General features: G+C 39.3%; 1 protein-coding gene across 1 annotated transcript in view; it reads right to left on the bottom strand.

Moving 5' to 3' along the window:
• HBP1 (HMG-box transcription factor 1) overlaps nt 1-16,230 on the bottom strand; it is a 37,849-nt gene extending 21,619 nt beyond the window's left edge. Inside the window, exons 1-3 of the mRNA XM_006859268.1 lie at nt 16,172-16,230; nt 7,795-7,978; nt 5,107-5,335 (exon numbers count right to left, since the gene is read on the bottom strand). Coding sequence (XP_006859330.1) covers nt 5,107-5,335; nt 7,795-7,978; nt 16,172-16,186 — 428 coding nt within the window. The 5' untranslated portion in view covers nt 16,187-16,230. The remainder of the gene's footprint in view (nt 1-5,106; nt 5,336-7,794; nt 7,979-16,171) is intronic.
• Between the last annotated feature and the right edge of the window lie 8,119 nt (nt 16,231-24,349).

The following is a 24,349-nucleotide window of genomic DNA, read 5'->3' as shown; positions in this document are numbered from 1 at the left end:
CACACACACACACATACACTAAACTGTTGTGGGGAAGATCTAGATTTTATTCAACCCCACCTTAGTCACATTCTTCCTTCCAGTTATCCTCTATTAAGTTTTATTCCTTACATATATGTATTTTATATATTTTTTTAAAATAATTTGTTGTTAAAATAATTTGTTGCTATTTAAAATAATTTGTTGTTAATTACCACTGAATTGGTTCTGACTCACAGCGACCCTCTATAGGGTTTCCAAGAAGCAACTGGTTGGTTTGAACCATCAACTTTGTGATTAGCAGTCCAGTGTTTAGCCTACAGCATACAAAAATACCTTCCAGGAGGAGGATACAGTTGGCAAACAAATGTAGAAGACACAAGTTATTTACAAAAAATACAGTTGCTGTTTTGTTGTTAGGTGCCGTTAATACCAACTCACATCGACCTTATGCACAACAGACTGAACCACTGCCCCGTCCTACACCAATCTCACAATCTTTGCTATTCTTGAGCCCATTGCTGCTGTCACTGTGCCAATCCATTTCGTTTGGGGTCTTCGCCTTCTTGCTGACTCTCCACTTTATCAAGAATGATGTCCTTCTCCAAGGACAGTTCCCTCCTGATAACTTGTCCACAGTATGAGAGACAGTCTGGCCACCCTGGCTTCTAGCAAGCACTCAGGCTGCACTTCTTCCAGCACAGATTGGTTTGTTTCGGCAGTTCATACTACTCTTAATACTCTCTCCTCTAACACCGTAACTCAAATGCATCCATTCTTCTACAGTCTTTATTCACTGTCTAACTTTCATATGCATATAAGGTTATTGAAAACACCATGGCTGTGTCAGGCATACCTTAGCCCTCAAGCTGACATTTTTTATTCGTGAACACTCGGGTTGGTCGGAGCACAATGAAGTCTTTGACAACTTCTATCTTTTCTCCATTCTCTTGATGCTCAGAAATCCTATGAGGCAGTTCTACTCTGTCCTACAGGGTCTCTGTGAGTCAGAATCAACTGGTAGGCAACAAGTTGTTTAATGTTATCAACATAAAACTCTTCATCTATCAACCACCTTCAGTGGGCAGATTTAGTGTAAGTCAACATGCTCAGCTTTATTACAACAGAAAGCAACTTATCTGTAACTCTTAGTAACTGTTTTTAATATAAGTTAATTAAAAAGAAACACCAAATAAAGGAAAGCAACTCTTTGCCATCTAGTTGATTCTGACTCACAGCAAACTGACAGGACAGAGGACTCTGCTCCATAGGGTTTCCAAGACTGTAAATCTTACTGGAGCACACAACCGTATCATTCTCCTGTGGAGTGGCTGGTGAGTTTGAACCCCTGACCTTGTGGTTAACAGACCAATGCTTAACCACTGTTAACAGGGATCCTTAATTACATGCAAGGTCCAGTTTTTCCCCCTCAAGGAGCACTTCAAAGACCGTTTATCCTTTACTGCTCCTTTTCTCTCAAAAGCCCCTTTTCCAGGCCACGCTACCCTTTGAGTACAATAACCTCAAGAAAACTATCCAGAAAAAAAAGAAAGAAAGAAAACTGTCCAGGTTCTTCCCTCATGAAGACATCAGATACTCACAGGAGGGGGACAGCAAGCCTTGGAAGGATGGATCAGCAATAGAGTATGGAAAAGAAGTGCAAAGACAGACAGTGGGGTCTGGAGGGAAACCTGCCTAAAGGTCTCCAATTCTGAGATGTCAACAACAGAAAAAATTTACGCACAACTGTATTAACCCTTTTAATAAGGAGGATGAGGGGCAGCTTCTTTTTTAATTCTTCCCTTAATCCTTTAAAATTTTATTAGCTTCCCAATTTTTATTTTATCAGCATTAAAATTGTTCTCATTATACACTTACAGATAATTTTTTCAGTGAGGACTTATGGAACTATACTTTGTTTCCACTTTCACATCACTTCTTAAATAAAAAGCTTCTCTCATTTCAGTGTATTTTAGCATATTCCTCAATCACTTTAGGGTTAAAATTACATGCTGCACATTTCACCTTCGTCCAACTTCTTCCTTTTATCATACACTTAGATATATAGGAAGTATTTAGGGGATGGACAAACTGCTAAAAATTCCTTAAGTTCATCCCTAATAAAAGAAAATTGTTGTTGTTAAGTGCCGTCGAGTCAGTTCCGACCCATAGCGACCCTGAACAGGGTTTCCGAGGCTGTAAATCTTTACGGGAGCAGAAAGCCTCATCTTTCTACCGCGGGAGCAGCTGGTAATTTCGAACTGCTGACCTTGAGGTTCACAGCCCGATTCGTAACCACTATGCTATCAGAGCTCCTTATATAAAAGAAAATAAGTGTTATCAATTCTTTCGTTTAACCATTTAAAACAGAAGTAAAAAATGCAATGCTTTTAGTTGGCCTAATGTTCTATGAATATTAACAAGCTTAATGGGTCTAAATCATTAATACCAATGATTTTTTACCCCTCTATCTATGCAGGGATAACACAAAATTTTACCTGTCCTCAACCCCTTGGTACTGTACCGCTACAACTTCAGATATCAAAGCTCAAAAACTAACAGTTTAACAAGGAGTTGTGTGAATAGCCCCTCAGTGTTTACATGGCCTTGGTCTTGTTTCCTAAGAAGAATGGAAGCATAGAAAATACTCAAGAGAATACACTCCTTTATTTATGTTTTCATTTGAATTTATTTTCTTCTGAAGTGTCTCCTTAACCCATGAATTGTATCATTAATCCTCATGGCAGAGCTTTGGAAAACGAACAGTATTCCTCCAAAATAGAAATGGGGAGCGGGTGGTGGTGGTTACTCAACAATTCAATTAAGTCTGTTTATATCTCAATTCTCTACACTTTTTGAATACAGAACAGGAATGTGTCCTGACTATTTAGATTACATGAAAGCTGGGCTACAAAAGAAGTCATGCTCTGAAAGGGAAGTTTTTTTGTTGCAGCAGTTTATTTTTATATGGCATCAAAATAATGGCAACCAACTGCTTTGAAAGGAATCATATTAAAGGTCCTGGGTAGAGAGAGAGAAAAATGAAAACTAAAACTAAAAATCATAAAACAATCAGACTTACTGTTTGGACAGACATTGGTGGAGCCCTGAGACTATGGCCCTTAGCTATCTGTCAGGTCTGCCAATCTTTCAGGTGGCTCAATTTTCAGCCAAACAATAGACAGAGGTCTATAAAGGGAACAATCTCACTACGGAGGGACACACTAAGAATAATCAACCATTTGAGATCAAAAAGGCAAAGGGCAGCATTGCCCAAGTTCAGAAGGGTTAAGAAACAAAGAAGAATGGCAGTAGGAAATACAGGGAGGAAGTGGGATAAAGGATGTTACAGTGTAAAGATTGCAATCAATGAAATGAAACAAAATGTGCATGAACTACTAAAGAGAAAACTGATTGACTGGCTCTGTAAACCTTCACTCAATTCACAATAAAAACTTAAAAAAAAAAAAAAAAAAAACCCAGAAAGAAAGACACTGAAAGCAATCAAATTGAATCTACTCTTATTCCTACATTAGCTAGTACTGATTGCTGTTGTAGTTAAGTGCCACTGAGTCGGTTCCAACCCATAGCGACCCTGTACAGGGTTCTCAAGAACTTGGGAACTTGAATTGCCAACTTTGCAGTTCAAACCCACGTTTTGCAGTTTAGTGTATTAGCCCACAGAGCCACACCAGGACTCCCTGTACTGATTATGGTATATCATTTTCAAGCCAAAATGTGCAAATAATGAGCATTTCTCTCTATATAAATGATGATGTTTATCCATATCTTTTTACATTTTCAGGATAATTAATGAATGTTACCCACTATCCACTTAGATCGAGTCCTGGTATGGAACTGTAATATAAGCACTGGATTGCTAACTACAAAGTAAGTAGTTCAAACCCACCAGCCACTTCTTAGAAATCCTATACAGGGTAACTAGGAGTCAGAACTGACTTGATAGCACTTAACAACAACATTCACTTAAGTCTAAGGCTATCAGTTAGAAGCTTCCAAATTTTCACAGCATAACTCATCTTGAACTATGGTCTGAATATATGAAAAAGTGGTTCTTACCAAGGGGAGAGCCCACTTTTACAAGCTCACGATTTTAGTATTATCATTTTTTTTTTCATTAGCAAGTAAGCAGATAATGTTGTTTATTGTTAAGAACTGTCAAGTCAGTTCTGACTCACAGCAACCCTGTATAGGATTTCCGAGGAGTGGCTGGTGAGCTTGAACCACCGACTGTGCAGTTCAAACTGACCTTGCAGTCTAGCGCATTAACCTGTAGCACTACACCAGGATTCCCACCAGGTAAACAAAATTTGGGGGTGGGGGGGTGTTATGCTCTGTGGAGTCGGTTCCAACTCATAGCGACCCTGTACAGGGTTTCCAAGGCTCTAACTCTTTACGGGAGCAGAAAGCCTCATCTTTCTCCCGCAGAAAAGCTGGTAGTTTCGAACTGCTGACCTTGTGGTTCGTAGCCCGATTCATAACCACTATGCTACCAGAGCTCCTTAGATAAACAAAATAAGGCCATAAATATTGTAGAAGTAAGCAAGCCTAGACCAAAAAAGAAAAAAAACACACCAAACTCAAAGTTGATAAAAGTTGAAAATATAATGTTCATTATAATCAGAATTCATTAGACAAATACAATGTTCATTTCCATCATAGAAGTAGAAATATATACTAAAAGTGTTTCTTACTTTGATTTTTTTTTTTTATTAATATGAAACAGTTTGGAGTCCTGGTGTGGCACTGTAAAATAAGCAATGGACTAATAACCATGATAGGTGGTCCAAACTCATCAGCTACTCCTTGGAAACCCTATAGAGTCTCTATGAGTTGAACTAACTTGACGGCACTTAACAACAACATAAAATATTTACAAACATTTTTGACTCTGTTGGTTTTATACTTATCACCTTTATCCAATTCTGTAACTAAGAAATCATAGCATTGATCCGTATAAGACAAGGAGCTAAAATCTAATGAGTTTTCAAGGTTTAACATACAATTTAAGTAAACTATTCATTAGATAACTAACTGCATTATTTATTTGAAACCTGGAAAATAATTTATTATAAAATTTTTTTAAAATATAATCAATGGTCTTACCTGTTGTAAAATGAGCACTGCATAAGTGGACTTTGTGGACTGGTAGCAATATTTGCTAATTCTGTTAACCAATCCACCTCATTTTCTCGGTAAGTATTTTCTGATATGTCTGAGGTATTTTGGTTCCAAGATGGTCTTGGATATTCTTGATGTGAAACATCTGAACTTAGCTGAAATATGGCAGACTGGGTAGAATCACTTTGAACAGCCTGAAGTTCAGGAAGGTCATCTGCAAATAAAAACACCCACAACTATAAAAAGAAAATTACTAATAGAGAACAACAGTCTAATTACAGTTGGAATTGTTGTTAAGTGCCATCAAGTTGGTTCCAACTCTTAGCGACCCTGTATAGGTTTCCAAAGTCCTCAAATTTAATGAGTTCACTTTGTGAAAGAAAAATCCCAAATGTAAAAAAATTAAATTCAAATATGTTTTCTGAAATGAAACCAAGTTCAATTTTAAACAAATGACACCTTTTACATTAAAGGATCAACACAGCTTGATGGAAAAGTAAATTCAATGAATATAGATGCAATGACCTTACAACTTCAAACACGTAATTAATGTAACTGTTCACAGATTGGAAAAACAAGGTGTGGTTTGTGTTTTCTGAGTTTTTGTTTTGTTCAGCTCACCTGGGAGTACTCCATGTCCACTCAGACACTTTGAGGAGAAAGGCATGGTGTGTGTGAATGCTCTGCTCACAGCCTAAAATGAGCTATTAGACAGACTATAGCAATAATGAAAACATCTATTTCCAAAGATGAACATATATATATTATAAATCCTTAGATATGACATTTTCAAATCTTATTTATGTTAACATTCTTTTTACTAAAAAATTCTGAACTCAGTAATCTCTACTGGTTATTTTTTCCTGTAAGTGTGCTGTCAAAAGGTGCTCATGATAGACTTTCAGCTTCTCAAGAGAAATAAAAACTTAAAAATATTACCAAGTACACTCACATATACACTAAGGCTATGAATACTATAAGGAAGATTGAATCCTAAAAAAATGAATTCTTTTAAAAAAATTCCTCTATGAAACACACATCTCCAACCTATACATCCACTGGGTCTCTCCAGCATGCAAGTCAAGAAAACTCTTCTAATTCCTGGGAGTTCTTAAAATGTCCCCCACATAAGTACACATAATTCCTACCCAAGAAAATATTCTAGAGTATCCTACCAAAACTGGAATGTCTTAATTCAATACGGATTCGGGACAGGCATTTAAAATACTGACTAGGAGGCATCCCTTTTCAAGGAGCAGTCAAGCAGTTCTATGACATCACAGTAATTTAAGATAAAACAGCAACAGCAAAACAAAACAAAAATAACCCTGATGCCAACCCATCAATTCCAACTCACAGCAACCATATAATGTAGAGGAGAACTGCCTTACAGGATTTCCAAGACTATAAATCTTTACAGAAGTAGACTGCCTCATCTTTCTTTGTGTAGTGACTGGTAGACTCAAACCACAGACCTTCAGGTTAATAAATTCTCATATGAGTAAAGCTATTGCCCTCATTTCTATTACTCCTCTTTTGACCCTCATTTTCTTATTTACTACAAAAGGTTCATTTCTGTCTTTCAGGTTTAAGGACCTAATTACTTTTGAACTGAAATCACTGAGAAGAAAGAGAGTCTGAACTCTAAGTGCCTAACTTCCTCCTGAAATAAAACATGAAGATGACGAATGAACTACCTGATAAAAATGCTGTGCCTTGCTCAATAGTAACTCTATAGTAGGTTCTGGAAAACCCTTGGATTTCAAACAAATGATGCCTCAGGATTTCTAGAATCCCCAAATGTCACAACACCACTCTAGATTATAATCTCCATTTCATCATATATACTCTTCAGGCTTCCTATAAATAGTAAGGAAAATGACATATTAAATAGGATAAAGCCAAGCTGAAATGCTAGGCAATAAGCCAAGGTTATTCATTAGCTTAGGAGCTCTGGTGGTAGCAGAGTGGTTATGAATCAGGCTGCGAACCTCAAGGTCAGCAGTTTGAAACTACCAGTTGTTCCGCGAGAGGAAGATGAGGCTTTCTGCTTCCGTAAAGATTTACAGCCTTGGAAACCCTGTACAGGGTCGCTATGAGTCGGAACAGACTCCACGGCACATAACAACAATAACAACATTCATTAACTAAGTGATTTACTATTGAACACGGGCCTCAAAGCAGTACAATTCAAAATCATACCTGAGCAAACCTACATTCTATACAGCATGTATCACATCTGCCACATTGATCCAGAAAGCTCACTAACAGCAATAACCACAATGTTATCCTCAAATGCCGAGTCCATTGCCATTTCCCCAGCAAACAAGCCACAAAGAGTGGCCAAACACAATTTAATGAGCTCATTGGTAAGATGTTTCAAAAATAATCTTTTGAAAAGCCACAAAGCAGGATTGTCCTAAAGGTGTTTAATAACCCAGTCTTTCCCCACAAAATAAAAGCAGCTTAATCATTTTTAAATGAGAATCTATATAAGTGCAAACTCATGTTGCTTTTTAAGAAACATTCTAAAAGCAGTAACAAAAAAGTCCTGAAATTTCGTAATGTAAGAAAACCATCACACACTTTTTAGCATGTCAAGGCCAGATGGAATTGCTTACTAAAATTAATGAAAATTAACCTGAATCTTAGTGAAATTCCTAAATAATTTACCAAGCTCCATGTGCTCATCACAGGAGTTATATCCAGGTGAGGCTGGCAAATTCTCATTACACTGCAGCAACTCCAGTGAGTCACTCATTCCTGAAGTTCTCTTGTCCATTACCAGCAGGAGTTTCTGTACTGCATTAGGCATCTGGTTTGTCTTCACTTCCCACACCATGTTATGGTGCTCTGACTTAAAAATAATAAAAGGGAAAATAAGTCAAGTCATGTGAGTTTTATGTAAGTATTAAATCAATCAGAAACATCATAATGCTGTCTTCTTTAACTTAACCAGAGATCGATACTGGAATCCCCCTTAAATCCTTTGGAACAGGCACGCCCCCAGTACAGCTTGATCTACAACTGTGTTATCAGTGCTAAACTGCACCAATAGTTCAAAGGATTACTACTGTCAATGTTACATCTTTCCTTCTGAAGAACAATAGCACTTTTACACAGGCACACTTGTCTTTACTGCACTTCAAAGACACTGCACACTGTTTACACATTGAAGGTTTGTGGCAACCCTGCACTGAGACCTCTATAGGCACCATGTCCCCACCAGTTATGTGCTCACTTCATGTCTCCGTGTCACACTTTAGGAATTCTCGGTATTTCATACTTTCTCATAATACTGTTGCATACCTAATAGACTACAATATAGTATAAACCTTACTTTTATATGCACTGGGAAACCAAAAAAAAAACCCCATAACTCACTTTACTGCTATGGTCTGGAATCAAACCCACATCTCTAATGTATGCCTGTAACTTAGTTGTTCCTTAATGTAGTAACTTTCCTTTGAGATAACAACTGTTAAGACCAATAATAATAATAATAAAATTTAACTTATATCTTCTATTTTTTTTTTTTAAACTTGCATCTTCAATTTGGAGTCCTAGTGTGGAACTGCAGGATAAAGCACTGGCTCGCTAACCAAAATGTAAGCAGCTCAAACCTACCAGCTCCTCCTCGAAAACCCTACACAGGGTTGCTGTAAGTCATAACTGACTCAACAGCACTTAAAAGTCTTCCATTTAAAAAAATATCTATAATGTAAAGGCACTATACTAGTTGTAATGTTGGACCTCAATGCTGAATGAACCAAGCTATCACAGACCTTAAGAAATCTATACTTTAATGTTAAGATTAAACTAAATTCTACAAAACAGCTTAATTACAAGTGTGTAATAAGGAAGAGAAACCTTCTGAGAGAAACTCCTATGGGCAAACTCACAGTTAGCAAAGCATTCAACGAGCTCAGGAAAACGCAGACTCAGCATGATTAGAAGGTAGGAAAGCCTTGCATGTCATGTACTCAAGGGAACTAAGCTGGAAAAGTAGAAGGGTCAGAATCTCCCAATATTATTTTTAGAAAAATGGGGTATTTGTCTTTTTTAAAATTTTTTTAGTAGATAAGAGCAAGGACTAGGAAATGAAGCCCCCTAAATTGATTTTCCATTTAATAACGATGGACCCTGAACAAGTAACTTAAAAGCTTTATGTCTTATTAATAAAAGTAACTAATTCACAGGTTGTTGTGAAAATTAAATGAGATAACAGACATAAGACAGATGCATAGAATAATGCCTAACACCAAGCAAAACCTTATTAGCACTCATTTGATATTGGGGACCACTGAGGTCTGGCATGAACACAACTGAAAGTATTCTTTTTGAGTCTATACAAAACCATGCTGGAACACTATATGGGTATACAGGAGCATCTATAACAAATACTTACGGGAGGGTGTACTTTAAAAAGATACCATCCACACTCTCAATTTCTGTCTGTATAAGCCACCCCTCCCCAGATTCCTTTGCAAGGGTCCTAATAAAAGCAAAGGTAATTGGCAGTAGCAATGCAGATTCCTTATTCAGTTAACTCAAGGAACGAGCGAAACTAGGCATTCTCTGAGTTCCTCGAATAGATACCATTTTGGATATCAGACTTTAAATATTTCCAAATAAATCTTCCCCATATTTTAAGTATAATAAACAAAAAGCATTGGCCAGGTGGCATCATTGATGGCGTCATGTGTGGCAGGGGTAGTGAGGTTGGCCCAGGATCGGACATTGTTTCGTTCTGCTGTGCATGGGGTCGCTATGAGTTGGTTCCAACTCGATGGCACCTGACAACAACAACATTGCCAGTGTAGACTCTGACTTATAGTGACCCAATAAGAACAGGTAGGAACCGCCCTATTGGGTTTCCTCACACAGGACATAATTTAACTGTTTTTGAGGATTCAAAAATTGCAAGGTTTCACTTATAGATGGGATTTGCAGAATTCAACCCCAAATGAAATCCTAAAGTTAAACATTGTCCATTAACTTTTTACCTCGAATACAAAATTCAGAGACTACACTATACAAATACACATTCTTAGAGCTGGCCTTTATGCAACAGCCCGGCCCTGAGGGTCCTCCCCCTCCCCCTGTAGAGCTCTTTGGTTTTCTCATTCTCCCTAGCTATACCTCCCTAGTGCCTTCAAGTTGGTTCCATCTGAATCAGTGATCCCCACCCCCCCCCCAATACGGTTTCCAAGGAGGGGTTGGTAGGTTTGAACCGCTGTAGTTTAACTGTCCAGTGTGTACCCTACAGCACCACACCAGGAGTATTAGGTTTTACAATGTTCACCATTTACAATTTTCAGTACACTATAAGGAACTCTGGTAGCATAGTGGTTACAAATTGGGCTGTGAACCGCAAGGTCAGCAGTTCGAAACTACCAGCCACTCCGCGGGAGAAAGATGAGGCTTTCTGCTCCCATAAAGATTTACAGCCTCAGAAACCCTATACAGGGTTGTTATGGGTCAGAACCAACTCGACGACACTTAACAACAACAATAAGGAACTCTGGTGGCGTAGTGGTTACAAATTGGGCTGCGAACCGCAAGGTCGGCAGTTCGAAACTACCAGCTGTTCGGCAGGAGAAAGATGAGGCTCTCTCCTCCCGTGAAGATTTACAGCCTCGGAAACCCTGTACAGGGTCGCAACGAGTTGGAACTGACTCCACGGCACACAACAACATCAGCATCTCTATGGAGTTATCTATCAACAGCCTAACACAACATTCCTTAAATGAAGATGGAAACAAACACTAATTTCAAAACAGAGCTACCTACAAATAACAAAAGGGACCAAATAAATGCTAAATTTAAGTTCAATATGCAAAGCTATCAAAAATTTGGTCTTGAGATAACTGCAGTTATACTACAACATACCTACTGTACAGAAGAACCTAGACTTAAAAGTCAACAATAGAGACTGGCTTCTGCTGGCTGTGTAACCTCAGTGGCAAGGTACCTCTAGTTACCTCATAGGACTCAAGTGAGAATTAAATAGTATGAAAACAAATTTCAAAATTATACGACTCCACGGCTGGGGACTTAAGACCCAGAGAGGGAGAGGGGCTGTGTGCTGACAGACCAGGGGGCAGACTTGCAGTATATAACCTTTGGTTGTTTGATGATGCAGGGAGGGGATTGTAATCATGGCAGTGAAAGGATATGATAGGATATATGTAAAGCTAATGTTCTCCCATCATATAATTCACAATAAAACATTAAAAAAAAAACCACCTACTATATGGTTCCAGCTCACTGAGCTCCAGGTGAAGGAGAAGGGGTAAGTGAGGAGATCTTACACCAGGGTTCTTACAAAGCAGACTGCCAGCAAACCAATCCATAGGAAAGCGCCGAGGAAACTGGCTACAAAAGCCGCACATGAAGAGTGCGCCCTCTACTGAAGGGGTGAACAAACCTCATCTTTACAAGCCTGGTACAATGGTGTTTCCAGAAATTGAACTTTTCTGAAGTCCACCGAACTTCTGATTAACTTCCCTTCCAGTATCTGGTGTAAGAAACTTCTTAGAACACAGATCTGCACTTCCAGACTGCAGTTATTGGTGCTTTACAGGAAGCAAGTGAGGCCTATGTGGTTGGTCATTTTGAAGACCAACCTGTGTGCTCTTCATGCTAAACATGTAACTATTATGCCAAGAAGCATCCATCTAGCACGCCGCATACGTGGAAAATGTGCTCAAGAATCCAGTACAATGGGAAACATTTCATTCTTTAAATATATATATATATTCTCTTCTTCCTGTTATTAGTAGTTCTGAACATTAGGTATTTTTCCCCCATGGGGTCAAAAGGTACCAAGGTATATGACTGCAAATGGAAAAACATGGAAGAGAAATCAGGTGTTGATAGTTTTTCCATTTGTGAGAATGTTTAATATAAATGTGGGGCATAAAGCATTAATGTGAGTCAAAATGTTTCAGTGAATAAGTTACAGCAGTTCAAACTTCATTAACAATTATAAATAAACCTATTAAATTTTCTGGACAATGCTAGCATTTGGATTTTGTTTTAAAACAAGTAAATCTATTATTGAAATCAAAAATCCCCCAAAACCTATACATAAAAGGAGTTTTCTGTCTCTCATTTTTCTGTCAAACTATTTTGGAGGAAGCAAGCCCGGTCTCCGATAAAGAAAAAGGACAACCAGAAAAGTCCTCATAAAACATAAAAATATTCCCAAATATACACTGTTGTTACATGCTGTGGAGTCGGTTCCGACTCACAGTGACCCTGCACAGGGTTTCCAAGGCTGTAAATCTTTATCGGAGTAGAAAACCTCATCTTTCTCCCACGAACAGCTGGAAGTTTTGAGGAGCTCCATATACATTATATAACTTAAATGTTAATTTTGATGAAGAAGCTCCTCCTCCTACGACTATCTCCTAGCAGAGCTAACCCTCTTGTCCTTCCATGCTGCATCCTGTTTTATTATGATAGGATTCAACAGTTGGCCCTGTATTTTAGTAACTAAGCACATGTCATGTCTTTTCTAGAGCAGCGATTCTCAAAAGGGAAGAGTAAAATTCTCCAGCAGTACTCTGAAATGTCATGTTCAGTATTTCAAATTTTATTGGGTGGGGATTGGACAGCTCTGATGTTATGCAAACTTTTGGAAGCAAATTAAAGACAGTTGGGGGAGTAAGACTAACAAAGTATCAGCGAATGAGAAAAGAGGAAATCAAGCTTTACTAAAGGCACACCTATTCTGTGCAGTGGAGTCCTGGTGTGGCGCTATAGGATAAGCACTGGGCCATAAGGTCAGTTTGAATTGCAAGGTCAGTGGTTCATGCTCACCAGCTGCTCCTTGGAAGCCCTATACAGGGTCCCCTAGTTGGAACCGACTTGAAGGCACTTAACAATAATAAAGGAGAAAGAGAAGTCGTGGTGTGGCACTGTAGAGTTAGCACTAGACTGCTAACCACAAGATTGGTGCTTTAAACCCACCAGTTGCTCCTTGGAAATCCTATCCAGGGTCACTGTGAGTCAGAACTGACTGGACGGCACTTTACAACACGGGAGAAACAAACAAACTGGCTACAGTTAGTATTTTTCGGTAAAATATATTACTGTGAAGAATCATTTACCACCTGTGTGACCCTGAACAATTTAATTTGCATACCAGTTTTCATATTTTGAAGCGGAACCAGTAGCTACATACTTTTCAGAATGATTACAGGTATAAACATAAGTCCTATATCCCTATCTTCTATTACTCACTGCTGCCAAACCAGACTCCTTGCCTTTGTTATCAACTCACATTTAGCTAAACTTAGTGATCATACAGAAGAGAGTAGAGCTGATCCAAAGGGTTTCCAAGGCTATCAATTTTTATGGAAGCTGCCGTATTGTTCTCCCACACAACAGCTGCTAGGAGAGAATTTGAACTGATGACCTTTCAGTCAGCAGTCCAGCCTTACCCATTCTACCCCCAACGGCTCCTACACATTATTAATTTCATTCTGATTGGACCTGAAATGCTGACATTGATGAAGATAACATAGAACCCTCTAGACATTCACAAGTCTATTCACAGAACTGCTCATCCTGTCAATTCCGTTTTTAAGATGAACTGTATGAAAATACTTGAAATGTTCTGAAATTATCTAAAAACTCATGAAAAAACTTGATATTTTCCTAAACTTAATGTTAACCCCCAAAATGTTCACATTACCTATAGTAATTTGGAATCAGAAAGTTTTTTAAAAATTTCAACTTTAAAAAAAACTCAGTCACATTAGAGTAAACAATGATTTTTCTAGTCTCTGTAGAAAACACTTAAGTTGAGATGAAATGTAGCATGAAAGTACATTCAGGTAAATTATGAAGGAACATGAGTATTACTGATGTGTATGGCAGTTAATAAATAATATTATATTGCATCATTTGTTCTGAATTTTGTGATACATTTGTCAGGTTTTTAATACTTGCAATTAGTTGTGACTTGTCATTCTGATCTTTACTTTCATACTTAAAATATCCATTTATGGCAAAAAAAAAAAAAAAAATTATTGATATTTTCATTATAAACAAATTCAAGAGGTCAGCTTGGAATTCTCTCTGAAAAACTTCCAGGGCCTAGCAGCTTATTCATTAAGTCTATGCCACGCGCCAGGAGTTTTGCTGGGCACTTGGATAACAAGAAGAGTCCAAAGAAGTTAAAATACAGGGCAGGGGACAACTGCTTAAGTGACAGCAGCATGTGTCACTTCTGAGAAGTATGCACTCCGGAGCACAAAAGATCAGAGATCCTCGTTTATGGGAAACCCTAAGAAAAGGTACCATATCTAGCAAATCCAAGTAGGAGTTTAAGAAGTGAACAACAGAAGGGTTTTCCAAGCAGAAAGGAAAGGTTAATTCGGTTTATGAAACGACGTGGGGTACTAAAAGGGAAGTTAAATTCTTATTCTATTAATTGTCAACTGAAAACATTACTTTGCTGTAAAGTGGCAAAATGGCTTCAACAAAAATATACAATCATTCAAACTTAATGTGTTACTAATTCTTTTGAACTTATTTCAGAGTTCCTTAAAAATATTGCCGATCTAACAAAAACCGAGTCTTTCTAATAGAGGAAATGGAACAGAAGCCCTTAACACGCTTGCACGTTAAAGCAAAGGACACAGAAAGAAAAGAAAAATGTCAATAAATTAGATTTAGATAGTTATCAATAAACAATAGGGCAAGAAACTTAAAAAAAATTTTTTATTCTCAAACAGTGTTTTTAATTTCAAAACTCACTGTTATGTTACTGCTATTTTTTAAGTGCCGACTCAGAGCGAGTCTGTATAGGGTTTTGAGGAGCAGCTGGGGGACTTGAACTGTCGGTCTTTTAGGGAACTAAATCCCAACAGTTCTATCGATTCTTAGTCTAGATAATTTCACCTTTTACCCTCTTCCTGTAGTGGCATTAGTGTCATCCTAAACTTAAAAAATGTCAACACTGCTGTACTGCTTTTAAAAAACGGTTCTTGCTGACAACCCCCTCAGAATGAAGTCCAGACTTCGTAGAGCGCTAAGCGGAAGGAAGGTGGGATCGCAGCTAAGAACCGACTTCGCCGGGATTCTTTTTGTCTTGTTTTCATCGGCCTGGGGCAGCAGGCCTAGATTGGAAGGCGGAGACTAGGATCGCCTGCCAAGCCTCGGCTCTTGGTCACACAGCTGCAGCGCCGCCCGGTCCACGCCAAGTCCATCCCCCACCTCTTTCGCCATTCATCGCGCTCCCCTCCCCCCATCATGTGACCTCAGCCTGGACTCCAGGCTTGTTTTTCCTCTCGGCTCAGCGCCATCGCGCAGGCGCCTCGAAGCCCATTCATTCGAACTGCGTAACAATGAGCCCCGGGGCCCAGTGCCTTCGCAAGCTTCCCTGCTCGACCCGAGGCCCTCTAGACTTACCAGGAGGCGGCGCCTCACTGGGGCCCCTCACCCCCAGCAGGCCCCCGACTCCAGGTTAGCCTCCTACCCTCCGCCCACACGCGAAGAGTTGAAGTCAAACTTTCCTGGTCTGCCCCGGCGCTGCGCCGGCCCCTTTCCCCGCCCGTCCCTTCTCCCGGCCCGGCCACCCACCGCGCGACCCGGCTCGAGCGCGGTTCCAGCCCACACTCCTCCCAGCCCCCGCCCTGAGACCCCCCTGGCGCCGCCACGGCCGCGAAGCGCAGGTGAGCTCGTGGAAGGCGCCGGGCGGGGGTTCGCGGCAAGCAGTTAAGGGATGGTTAACTGCCTCCAGACAGAGGGCAAGGCAGCCCTTGCAGGGAAGAAGCCGCGCGGTCCCGAGCTCTCCCGGCCGCCCGATCCCCTCGGGTTCCTGCCCCTCCCTTCCCTATCCCCACCCCCATCCCTTCCCGAACTGAAAGACAACAAACCCGCCGCCGAGTGCGGGCAGCCTAGGAGCGGGCCGCCCAGGGTGCGACAACACCACCGGCAACTCGTGTATCTCTTATCTGACTAACGTCGGCCTTCCAGGCGCGCGTTATTGCTCCCGCAGCCGCTTTTACTGCTCAACCGAAACTTTCCTACTTACCAAACCCGTCGCCATTACCAAGTCTTTCAAGCTTCGTCTTCCCCCTCCCCTCAACCCCCCGGGGGCTGAGCCTCCACCCAGCTCTTTCGCTCTCTCATTGGTCAGCAGAACTGCCATTCTATTTTTCCCCTTTGCCATTGGGTGATCCTTTGCCCCACTTTGGGGGGCGGGCTTGTATTGACTTTTGTGTTGTGTTTACTGGACAAGTTGGCGTGTCAATCACTAAAGCGAGCGCTTCGGATTGGATGGCTGCCTAGACACTGGGGACTGAAGCCAAATTTTGCCTCCGAATTGGATTATGGGTTCGTAGTTCCAGCCTCATCCCTTGCTTCTGTAAAATTGCAGGCGGGAGAAACCGGCTGGACTACATATCCCAGAGGTACGTCCACAGTGCAGACTTGATAGTAAACAAGAGTCATAGGGACACGTGTATCAGCTCGTTTGTTTTGGTGTCTGGGACAAAAAGGAGGGGGCGGAGGAAGGGAGCGTTTTAAAGCTTGGGCCTCTTCTTTTCCTTTGGGCCTCTCCTAACACCTAGAGCAGCCCAAGGCTCTCGAAGCACCCTTTCCGGGCCGTAAGCAGCCGAGTCGCTCGCTGATCAAAGTTTGGCTGGAAGCCAAGGTATTGTTTTAGTGCGAGGGGAAGGAGATGACTGCACAAGCGGAAGCTGTGTAGCCTCGCAAGGGACCCAATCACCCACAAATCATGGTCCTAGGCTTGATGGAGCTCATAAAAGTGCTGCTGGACTCCTGTGAAAAGAACAGCAATGTCTTTATCCTGCTTTGCCTCTCCAGCACCAGGACAGTAACTAGAGATTTCTTTGCCAGCTCTCCTCAATCTGCCTAAAATGTGTTGAACCCCAGTCATGTGCCGGACACTACAAGGCTTGGGAAGGGCACTAAGAAAAGCTCAGGGTCTGGAGAATTTACACAGCCCTTTAGTTTTTCTGTGGGATCTGTAAGTGAAGTGGTTACTTTGTGAAGGCAAGTCACAAAGCTGTGTTTTCCGTATCAACCAGCTTGCTCGTTGGTTGAGGTGATAGAGAATTGATAGATAAATATCCTAAAATGATTTGTGAATCTGTTTTCTGTAAATTTCTCTGGTGAGTTTTGTTCATTTCCACCTCCAGAAAGCTTGCCAGTTAAAGAAAAGAAAACTGCCTTTCCACTTGGTTTCCACTAGGAGTTCCTCGAGTTGAATGCTCTGACTCACCAGGGAGGGGATGGATGATGCCTTTCGGCTTTATAGTTAGATTCACTTTAAACCTGGTTGGCCCTCACAGCGGCAGCATACAGTCCATAATTGACGTTTTTCCCACTCACATTACAAAGGCGTTATTAAACGTTTTTTCCTTTGAACTTTTAGTGTTTCATCATTTAAGCTATGCTTACGTTTTATATCTTAAGATCACTAAATATATGGTTAAAATTAGATGTGGAACTTTACATTAGCAAAAAAATCTGGCAAATTTAACTTTTAAATAGTCTGAAATTATAACAAGCATTTCTTTAAACTCTCTCACATTTAATTCTTAAATTTGAAAGCCACATAGCAAATCAAGAAATCCAAAATAATCCCCAAATGTTGACACAAGTTTTAAAATGTCTTTCATGCTTATAAAATACTCTTTTGAATCCATAAAGTGGAATTATTTATAAAAGTCTTCCCTACCATATGATCACAGATTTAATTTCTATATTCATAACTGGTAATCAAACATGTTATTTCTTTCCTAATTAAAACAGCTCAAAGGGAGGAGAGCCAACAAAATCCCTAATTTTTTCCCTGAGTAAAAAGGACAGAGAGTGAATTTATCACTTGTCAGAGAATAATAAAATGTTCCAACAAATAATCTCTATGTACTTTTTTTCTTTTTGGTTTTATCACAGTTGAGGTGTATTGTGTGCCTGAATTGAAAATATATACCCCAATGTTTAATTTCTTGACTAAAAGAATTCACACAATGATTTAAAATAAAGATCTGAGAGATTTATGTCTTGCTCCCTTCTGGAAACTAGAAACCCTATCCTCTAACCCCCCACAATGATCTCACAGTTTGAGTCACTCCTCCAGTTCTTCAATACCTATACCATGAGATCTGCTTTAGTCTGAATTTATATTATTTTAAAGTATTTAAAACAATTTTATTAAAAATCTTCATGGAAATACTATTTTGATTTATTTTTTTTTAATATATAGAATAATTTCATTCATTCGTTCAAAACCAGTTCCTACTATTAGTTGACATCTTTGCAAACTGGCGAGGACTCAAAGATAGAAAACATTTTTCCACATTTTAATTCATTTTTATCTAAGTCTTTGAATATAAGGAAAATTCAGATAGTTCAGTAACAACTGATTAAATAGTGGTGTCAGTATTCTGACCTGGACAATTAGTCCTTCTGTCTTCTACAGGAAGCAAAATGACCACATTAGTACCCTATGTTACAAGTTGAAACTTGTGTAAGGTGGAAACCTGTCTGAGAAGGAAAACAAATATTTTCCACTAAAATGAGTGCTAGAAAAGTGGTCAGACCTCATTCTGTCAAAAGTGGGAAACTTGCAAGTCCCGTTGAGTTTTGTCTCACAAGTTTCATTGTATTTAAAACAGAAACCTCCTCATGGATTCTTTGTTGTTTTTTTCCCCACTTATTTTTCTTTCTTTTTAATATTTTATTGTGAATTATGCAATAGTTTATATGGGAAAACATTAGCTTTACATTCATCCTATTGTGTGTCTCCCTCCCTCCCCCGGCCCCAGGTTAGCAGCACATAGCCCCTCTCCCTCTCTGGGTCTGGAGTCTCCAGCTGCTCCATCTCTCCACGTCATCATCTCTGCTTCCATTTCAGACATCACTGTTTCTCTGGGTGGGGTCCTACACTCTGCTTTTCTCCCTTGATGGTCCCAGGGACCTCTGCTCCTGCACTGTAAAGTCAGTCACTCCCTTCCTTTTGCTACAAAATGTCTACCTTTACATTTCGAACCCTCACAGTCAGTCCTGTTAGATATTATTCACTATTGTGCCACATGAGTGCAATCTCCATCTCCTTTCATCAGCCCTGCCCAGACAGATTGGATACTACTCAGTGAAGATTCTACCTTCCCCCACACCCTCTGGATCTAGGCTCCCTCTTGAAAGTTTGTAAGCCAGTCACTTCTTGCCTTTGTAGCCCCACCATTTTGGGTAGTCATCATGAATTCTTAAGTGACCAGTGAAATCAACCAACTCACAAACCAGAACAAAGCTGAAAGTACAAGACAATTCAGATCTCTGGAAGTTTTTATATACATAAATTCTACTCTTAGACTATAACAGACATAATTATAGAATTTAACTGTCCTTCAGATGTTTCCATGATAAAACTGGCATAAAATCAGTTTCTTTAAATATTCATAATTTAGACTCAATATTCACACACACACATGCATACATAAACACTATGCCAAAATTTGTTAAGGAATTGCCATCTTAAAATATGTTTTCAACAGCTTGTAAAATTACTTATCAAGGAACATTTGTTTAAAAAATGTTAGATAAACTTAGTAAACAAATATATGCTATGTAAGGATGAAGTTAAGCAATACAATTCCCATTTCCACACATGGCACACTAATGACTACTTTGCTGGGGCATAAAAGATTGCATGACATTGAGTAATGTACAGTATGTTGTTAGGAGCCATCGAGTCGGTACCGACTCATAGTGACCCTGTGCACAACAGACAAAACACTGCCTGATCCTGGGCCAACCTCACAATTGTTGCCATGCTTGAGCCCAATGATGCTGCCACTTTGCCAATCCATCTCTCTGGGGGTCTTCCTCTTCTTCTCTGACCCTCCACCTTACCAAACATGATATCCTTTTCGAGCGACTGACAATATGTCCGAAGTATGAGAGATGAAGTTTAACCATCCTGGCCTCCAAGGAGCACTCTGGCTGCAATTCTTCCAACACAGATCTGTTGGCTGGTGAGCTTGAACCACCGACCTTGCAATTCAAAGTGACTTTGCATTCCAGAGCATTAACCCACAGCAGCCACATCAGGACTTTAAAATGAGTTCCTTTTGTAATTAACTTAGTTCAAAGTGTTTAGGTAAACTCAATAAACTCACTGAAATGCTTGGGGGCTATAATGATGAATACCACTTTAAAAATTACATACATCCCTGTGCTTGATTGCGAACTGAAAGGCAGGAGGTTCAAACCCACCAGCCAATCTGCTGGGAATTATGCATCAGGGGCAGAAAGATGGGGCACTCTGCTTCTGTAAAGATTACCACTTTGAAAACCCTACAGGGCAGTTCTTGGTCCTATATGGTTGCTATGAGTCTGAATCTACTAGAAGACAGTAGTGGTATTGTTTGAGGGGATTTGGTGCTTGTAACTGATGCAACTAAATGTTTAAATTTTGCATGCTGGTGTTAAGTGTTGCCCATTGGGTTCTGACTCATAGCAACCCTGTATAGGGTTTCCAAGAGTGACTGGTGGGTGTTTAGCAGTCCAGTGCTAATCCTACAGTGCTCCAGATTTTGCATTTGTTTTGTTGTGAAGTACCATGGATTCGTTTCTAACTCACAGCGACCCTGAATAGGGTTTACAAAGAGCAGCTGGTGAGTTTGAAACGCTGATCTTGCAGCTCAAACTGACTTTGCAGTCCAGCACATTATCCTGCAGTGCCACACCAGGATGTCTTTTTTTATAGATGACTCTAAAGCAAGACCTTTCATCAATAGCTGCTATTTGATGTATTAGCATTATATTACCATTAGGAGGAAGAATCAACAGGATTTTATTGTTTCTCACTATATGTGGAAGGTGAAGAAGGAACCAAAAATATTTTTCAAGTTTCTGATTTGGGTCACTGTCCAGTGCTGTAGACAGAGAAGGAAAATGTTGGAAAGAACAGATCTAGGTTACTAGGAGGAGGGCAAAGAATGAGCTTGCTGTTCAAGCAAAAAATTCTTACACAGGGGTCCTATAAACAGGAATATATTCATCTGGAGTTCTGCAGATGCAAATCTAAATAAACTTATATGTCTGTCTTCAGGTCACCGGGGACTAACTTTTTGGCCTCACTTCAGATTTTTTTTTTTTTTTGGTCAAGTCCAACTTGGTTTACATGAAAATGTAAGTTGATTTAGAGATGATAAATAATTCTACATCATATCACTTCCAAATTACAAAATTAAGAGTTTCAATGCTCAAATAAATGACTGTTCTCAAGTGTTTCATTGCATACTTTTCTTTATTGTAGTTAAAGTGCCATAGAAGCTGGTTCCAACTTACTATCAACCTTGTGTACAGTCTTAGTCTTACACTACCCTCACAATTGTTGTGCCTAGTCTTACACTACCCTCACAATTGTTGCCAGGTTTGAGACTTGCTGCAGCCACTATGTCATTTCACCCTGCTGAGGGTTTTCCTCTTTTTTGCATTTACAAGTCTGTCCTGGAAGAAGTACAGCAAGACTACTGCTTCAGAGTTACGGATGTTGAGATTCCATTTCACCTACTTGGATTTATTATCAGGAGAGACCAGTCCCAGGAAAAGAATATCTCCTGATAATAAATCCAAAGTAGGTGAAATGGAATCTCAACATCCGTAACTCTGAAGCAGTAGTCTTGCTGTACTTCTTCCAGGACAGACTTGTAAATGCTCAGTTTCTCAAATTATTTCCTGAGCATACAGAGTGAATAAATTTGGTGAAAGAATACAACCCTGGAGCACACCTTTTTTGGTTTTAGATAGTTCAGTGTCCCCTTGTTCTTTTTGAACTACTGCCTCTCTTGGTCTAAGCACAAGTTTCTCATGAGCCCAATTGTGTTCTAGAATGCTCATTCTCTGCAATGTTGTACATAGTTTGTCATGATCCATATAGTTGAAAATCTTGTGTAATCAATAAAGCACAGGTAAACATCTTTCTGGTATTTACAGTTTTCATCCAAGATTCATGTGACGTCAGCTTTGATATCGAGCTTTCCATTGTCTCTTCCCACAGACATAGTTAATTTCTGTGTATTCTATTCCATTTAGTGGATATACTTATCATGTGACCTCTAGCGTCATTTCTATCATCAAAGCCATATTTTCCGACTACTGATCCTTATTTTTCTAATTTTTACATCCCAATCACCAGCAATTATCAATGCATCTTGATTGCATGTTTGATCAACTTCAGACTGTAGAAGTTAGTAAAAACCTTCCATTTCCTCATCTTTGACATTAGTGATTAGTACATAAATTTAAATTAATAGTCATATTAACTGGTCTTCTTTAGAGGCATGTATATCTTATCCTATAACTGATAGCATTGCACTTCAGGATATATCTTGAAATGTTCTTTTTAGTAATGAATGTGACATCATTCTACCTCTTCCATTTGTCGTTCCTAGCACAGTAGATCACATGATTGTCTGATTCGAAATGGCCAATACCAGTCCAGTTCGGCTCCCTAATGCCTAAGATACCAATCTTCAAGCATTCCATTTAACTTTTGACAACCTCCAATTTTCCTTGATTTGTACTTGGTACATTACACATTCTGATTAATGGATGTTTGTGGCTGTTTCTTCTCGTTTTTGTTGTGACATATCACCAAGTGAGGGTCCCAAATGTTTTGAAGTGCCTTCCAACCTGAAGGGGGCATCTTCCAGTACTGTATCAGACAATGTTCCATTGCTATTCTTAAGGTTTTCACTGGCCAGTTTTTCACCAATTAGACATGAGTAGAAAATACCTGGGAGTTTGTGTTAATGGGATCAGCTAACGGAAATAATCTACTCTAGGAAACAGTACATTCCGCAGGTCCTTTTTTTCCCAGGATATCTTAGTCTGAAAGCTCAACTGAACCCCGTCAAATATGGTATTTGAAAATATCAGTGGCTTAGCACCCAACATCACAGCAACCCCAAAACCACCACGTTATACCAAACTGACAAATGGTGGTCAAATTTCCTATCTGAACTTTTTAACAAAAACTCCCACATATTTTTTCTCATGTCTTCTTGGTGTCCTAGACTCCTGTGCATTTTTTCTTACTTGCTTGTCAACAGTACCTCATTTCAGGGACAAATGACCTTGATAGAAGAGCAATTAACACCAGAGCAAATAATGTATAACTTCCATCACATTGTACTTAACATTTTTGCTAACATTTTCCTACCCATTTATCTCTTTTGCATTTTTTTATCTGCTCCACCACAAATACTCAATAGATGCCTACCAAACAAATGAATGAAAAGTTAGCGGAAAATAGGGAGGATGATTGAACTGACTCAAGGACAGCTAACATAATTATGCTATATACTGTTTTGAAAACTGACTCTGAGTAGTATTAAGTGCCACTTTCTGTCTCTTACTTATTTGAGAACAGATCTCATCACTCCAATTACGTTATACACTAAGTACTATTTTCATTATTGTTTCCCTCATTGCCTATTATATACACACACCTTTGTCTAGTGAATACACTTCAACCCCTTCAAATTACACAGCATATCATATAATACACTGTAGTAATAAAAATGTTGAGGAAATTTCAGTTTTTAGTTGAGCTGTAATGGGGGGGCATTTATAAGATAAAAATTTACAAAAAATGTCTAATAATAAACAGTTCTCCTACAGTAAACTCAAATACTTGACTTACAAAATTGTCATTTGTACACATTTTAAGAACATTATGTAAAAGTAAGTACACTTATGTTAATGCCCGCCTTGAGCCTGAAAAGGTATTGAAGTTTGAGGGAGATAGTTTATGCTGTTGTTTCTCATTAGGATCTAGATAGCTTTCCTATTAGGACAAAGATGGAAAATCAGCTATTAGAAGCAGTTCATCCAAGATTTATCACTGGTCATCAACTCATTTATTCAAGGGTTCTACTTTGTAAACATTTTCTCATGTTAAAAGAGAAATACTCTGGGCTGTTGCAGTCAAGAGCCAAGGCCTCTTTTGTCACTTCTGAGCCCATTTGCAACTCAAACCTAAAGTTTTAACTGGAACCTCAAAAAAAAAAAGTCATTTTCTGTTTCTTGATTGAGAGTAAAATAAGTGTTTACATGCAATAATTCATCAGTTATAATTGGTGCTAACAAAAAATCTCATGTATTTTGCATTAAATGGCAAGACTCGGGCTGTAGTTGAATCAGTATTTGGGAAAAACACCTTCTTCATAGGTAG

This window comes from Chrysochloris asiatica, unplaced genomic scaffold (assembly GCF_000296735.1).
Source record: "Chrysochloris asiatica unplaced genomic scaffold, ChrAsi1.0 scaffold00032, whole genome shotgun sequence".
Classification (NCBI taxonomy): domain Eukaryota; kingdom Metazoa; phylum Chordata; class Mammalia; order Afrosoricida; family Chrysochloridae; genus Chrysochloris; species Chrysochloris asiatica.
Note: the sequence above shows the minus strand (reverse complement) of the source record. Positions and strands in the feature narration are given on the sequence as shown.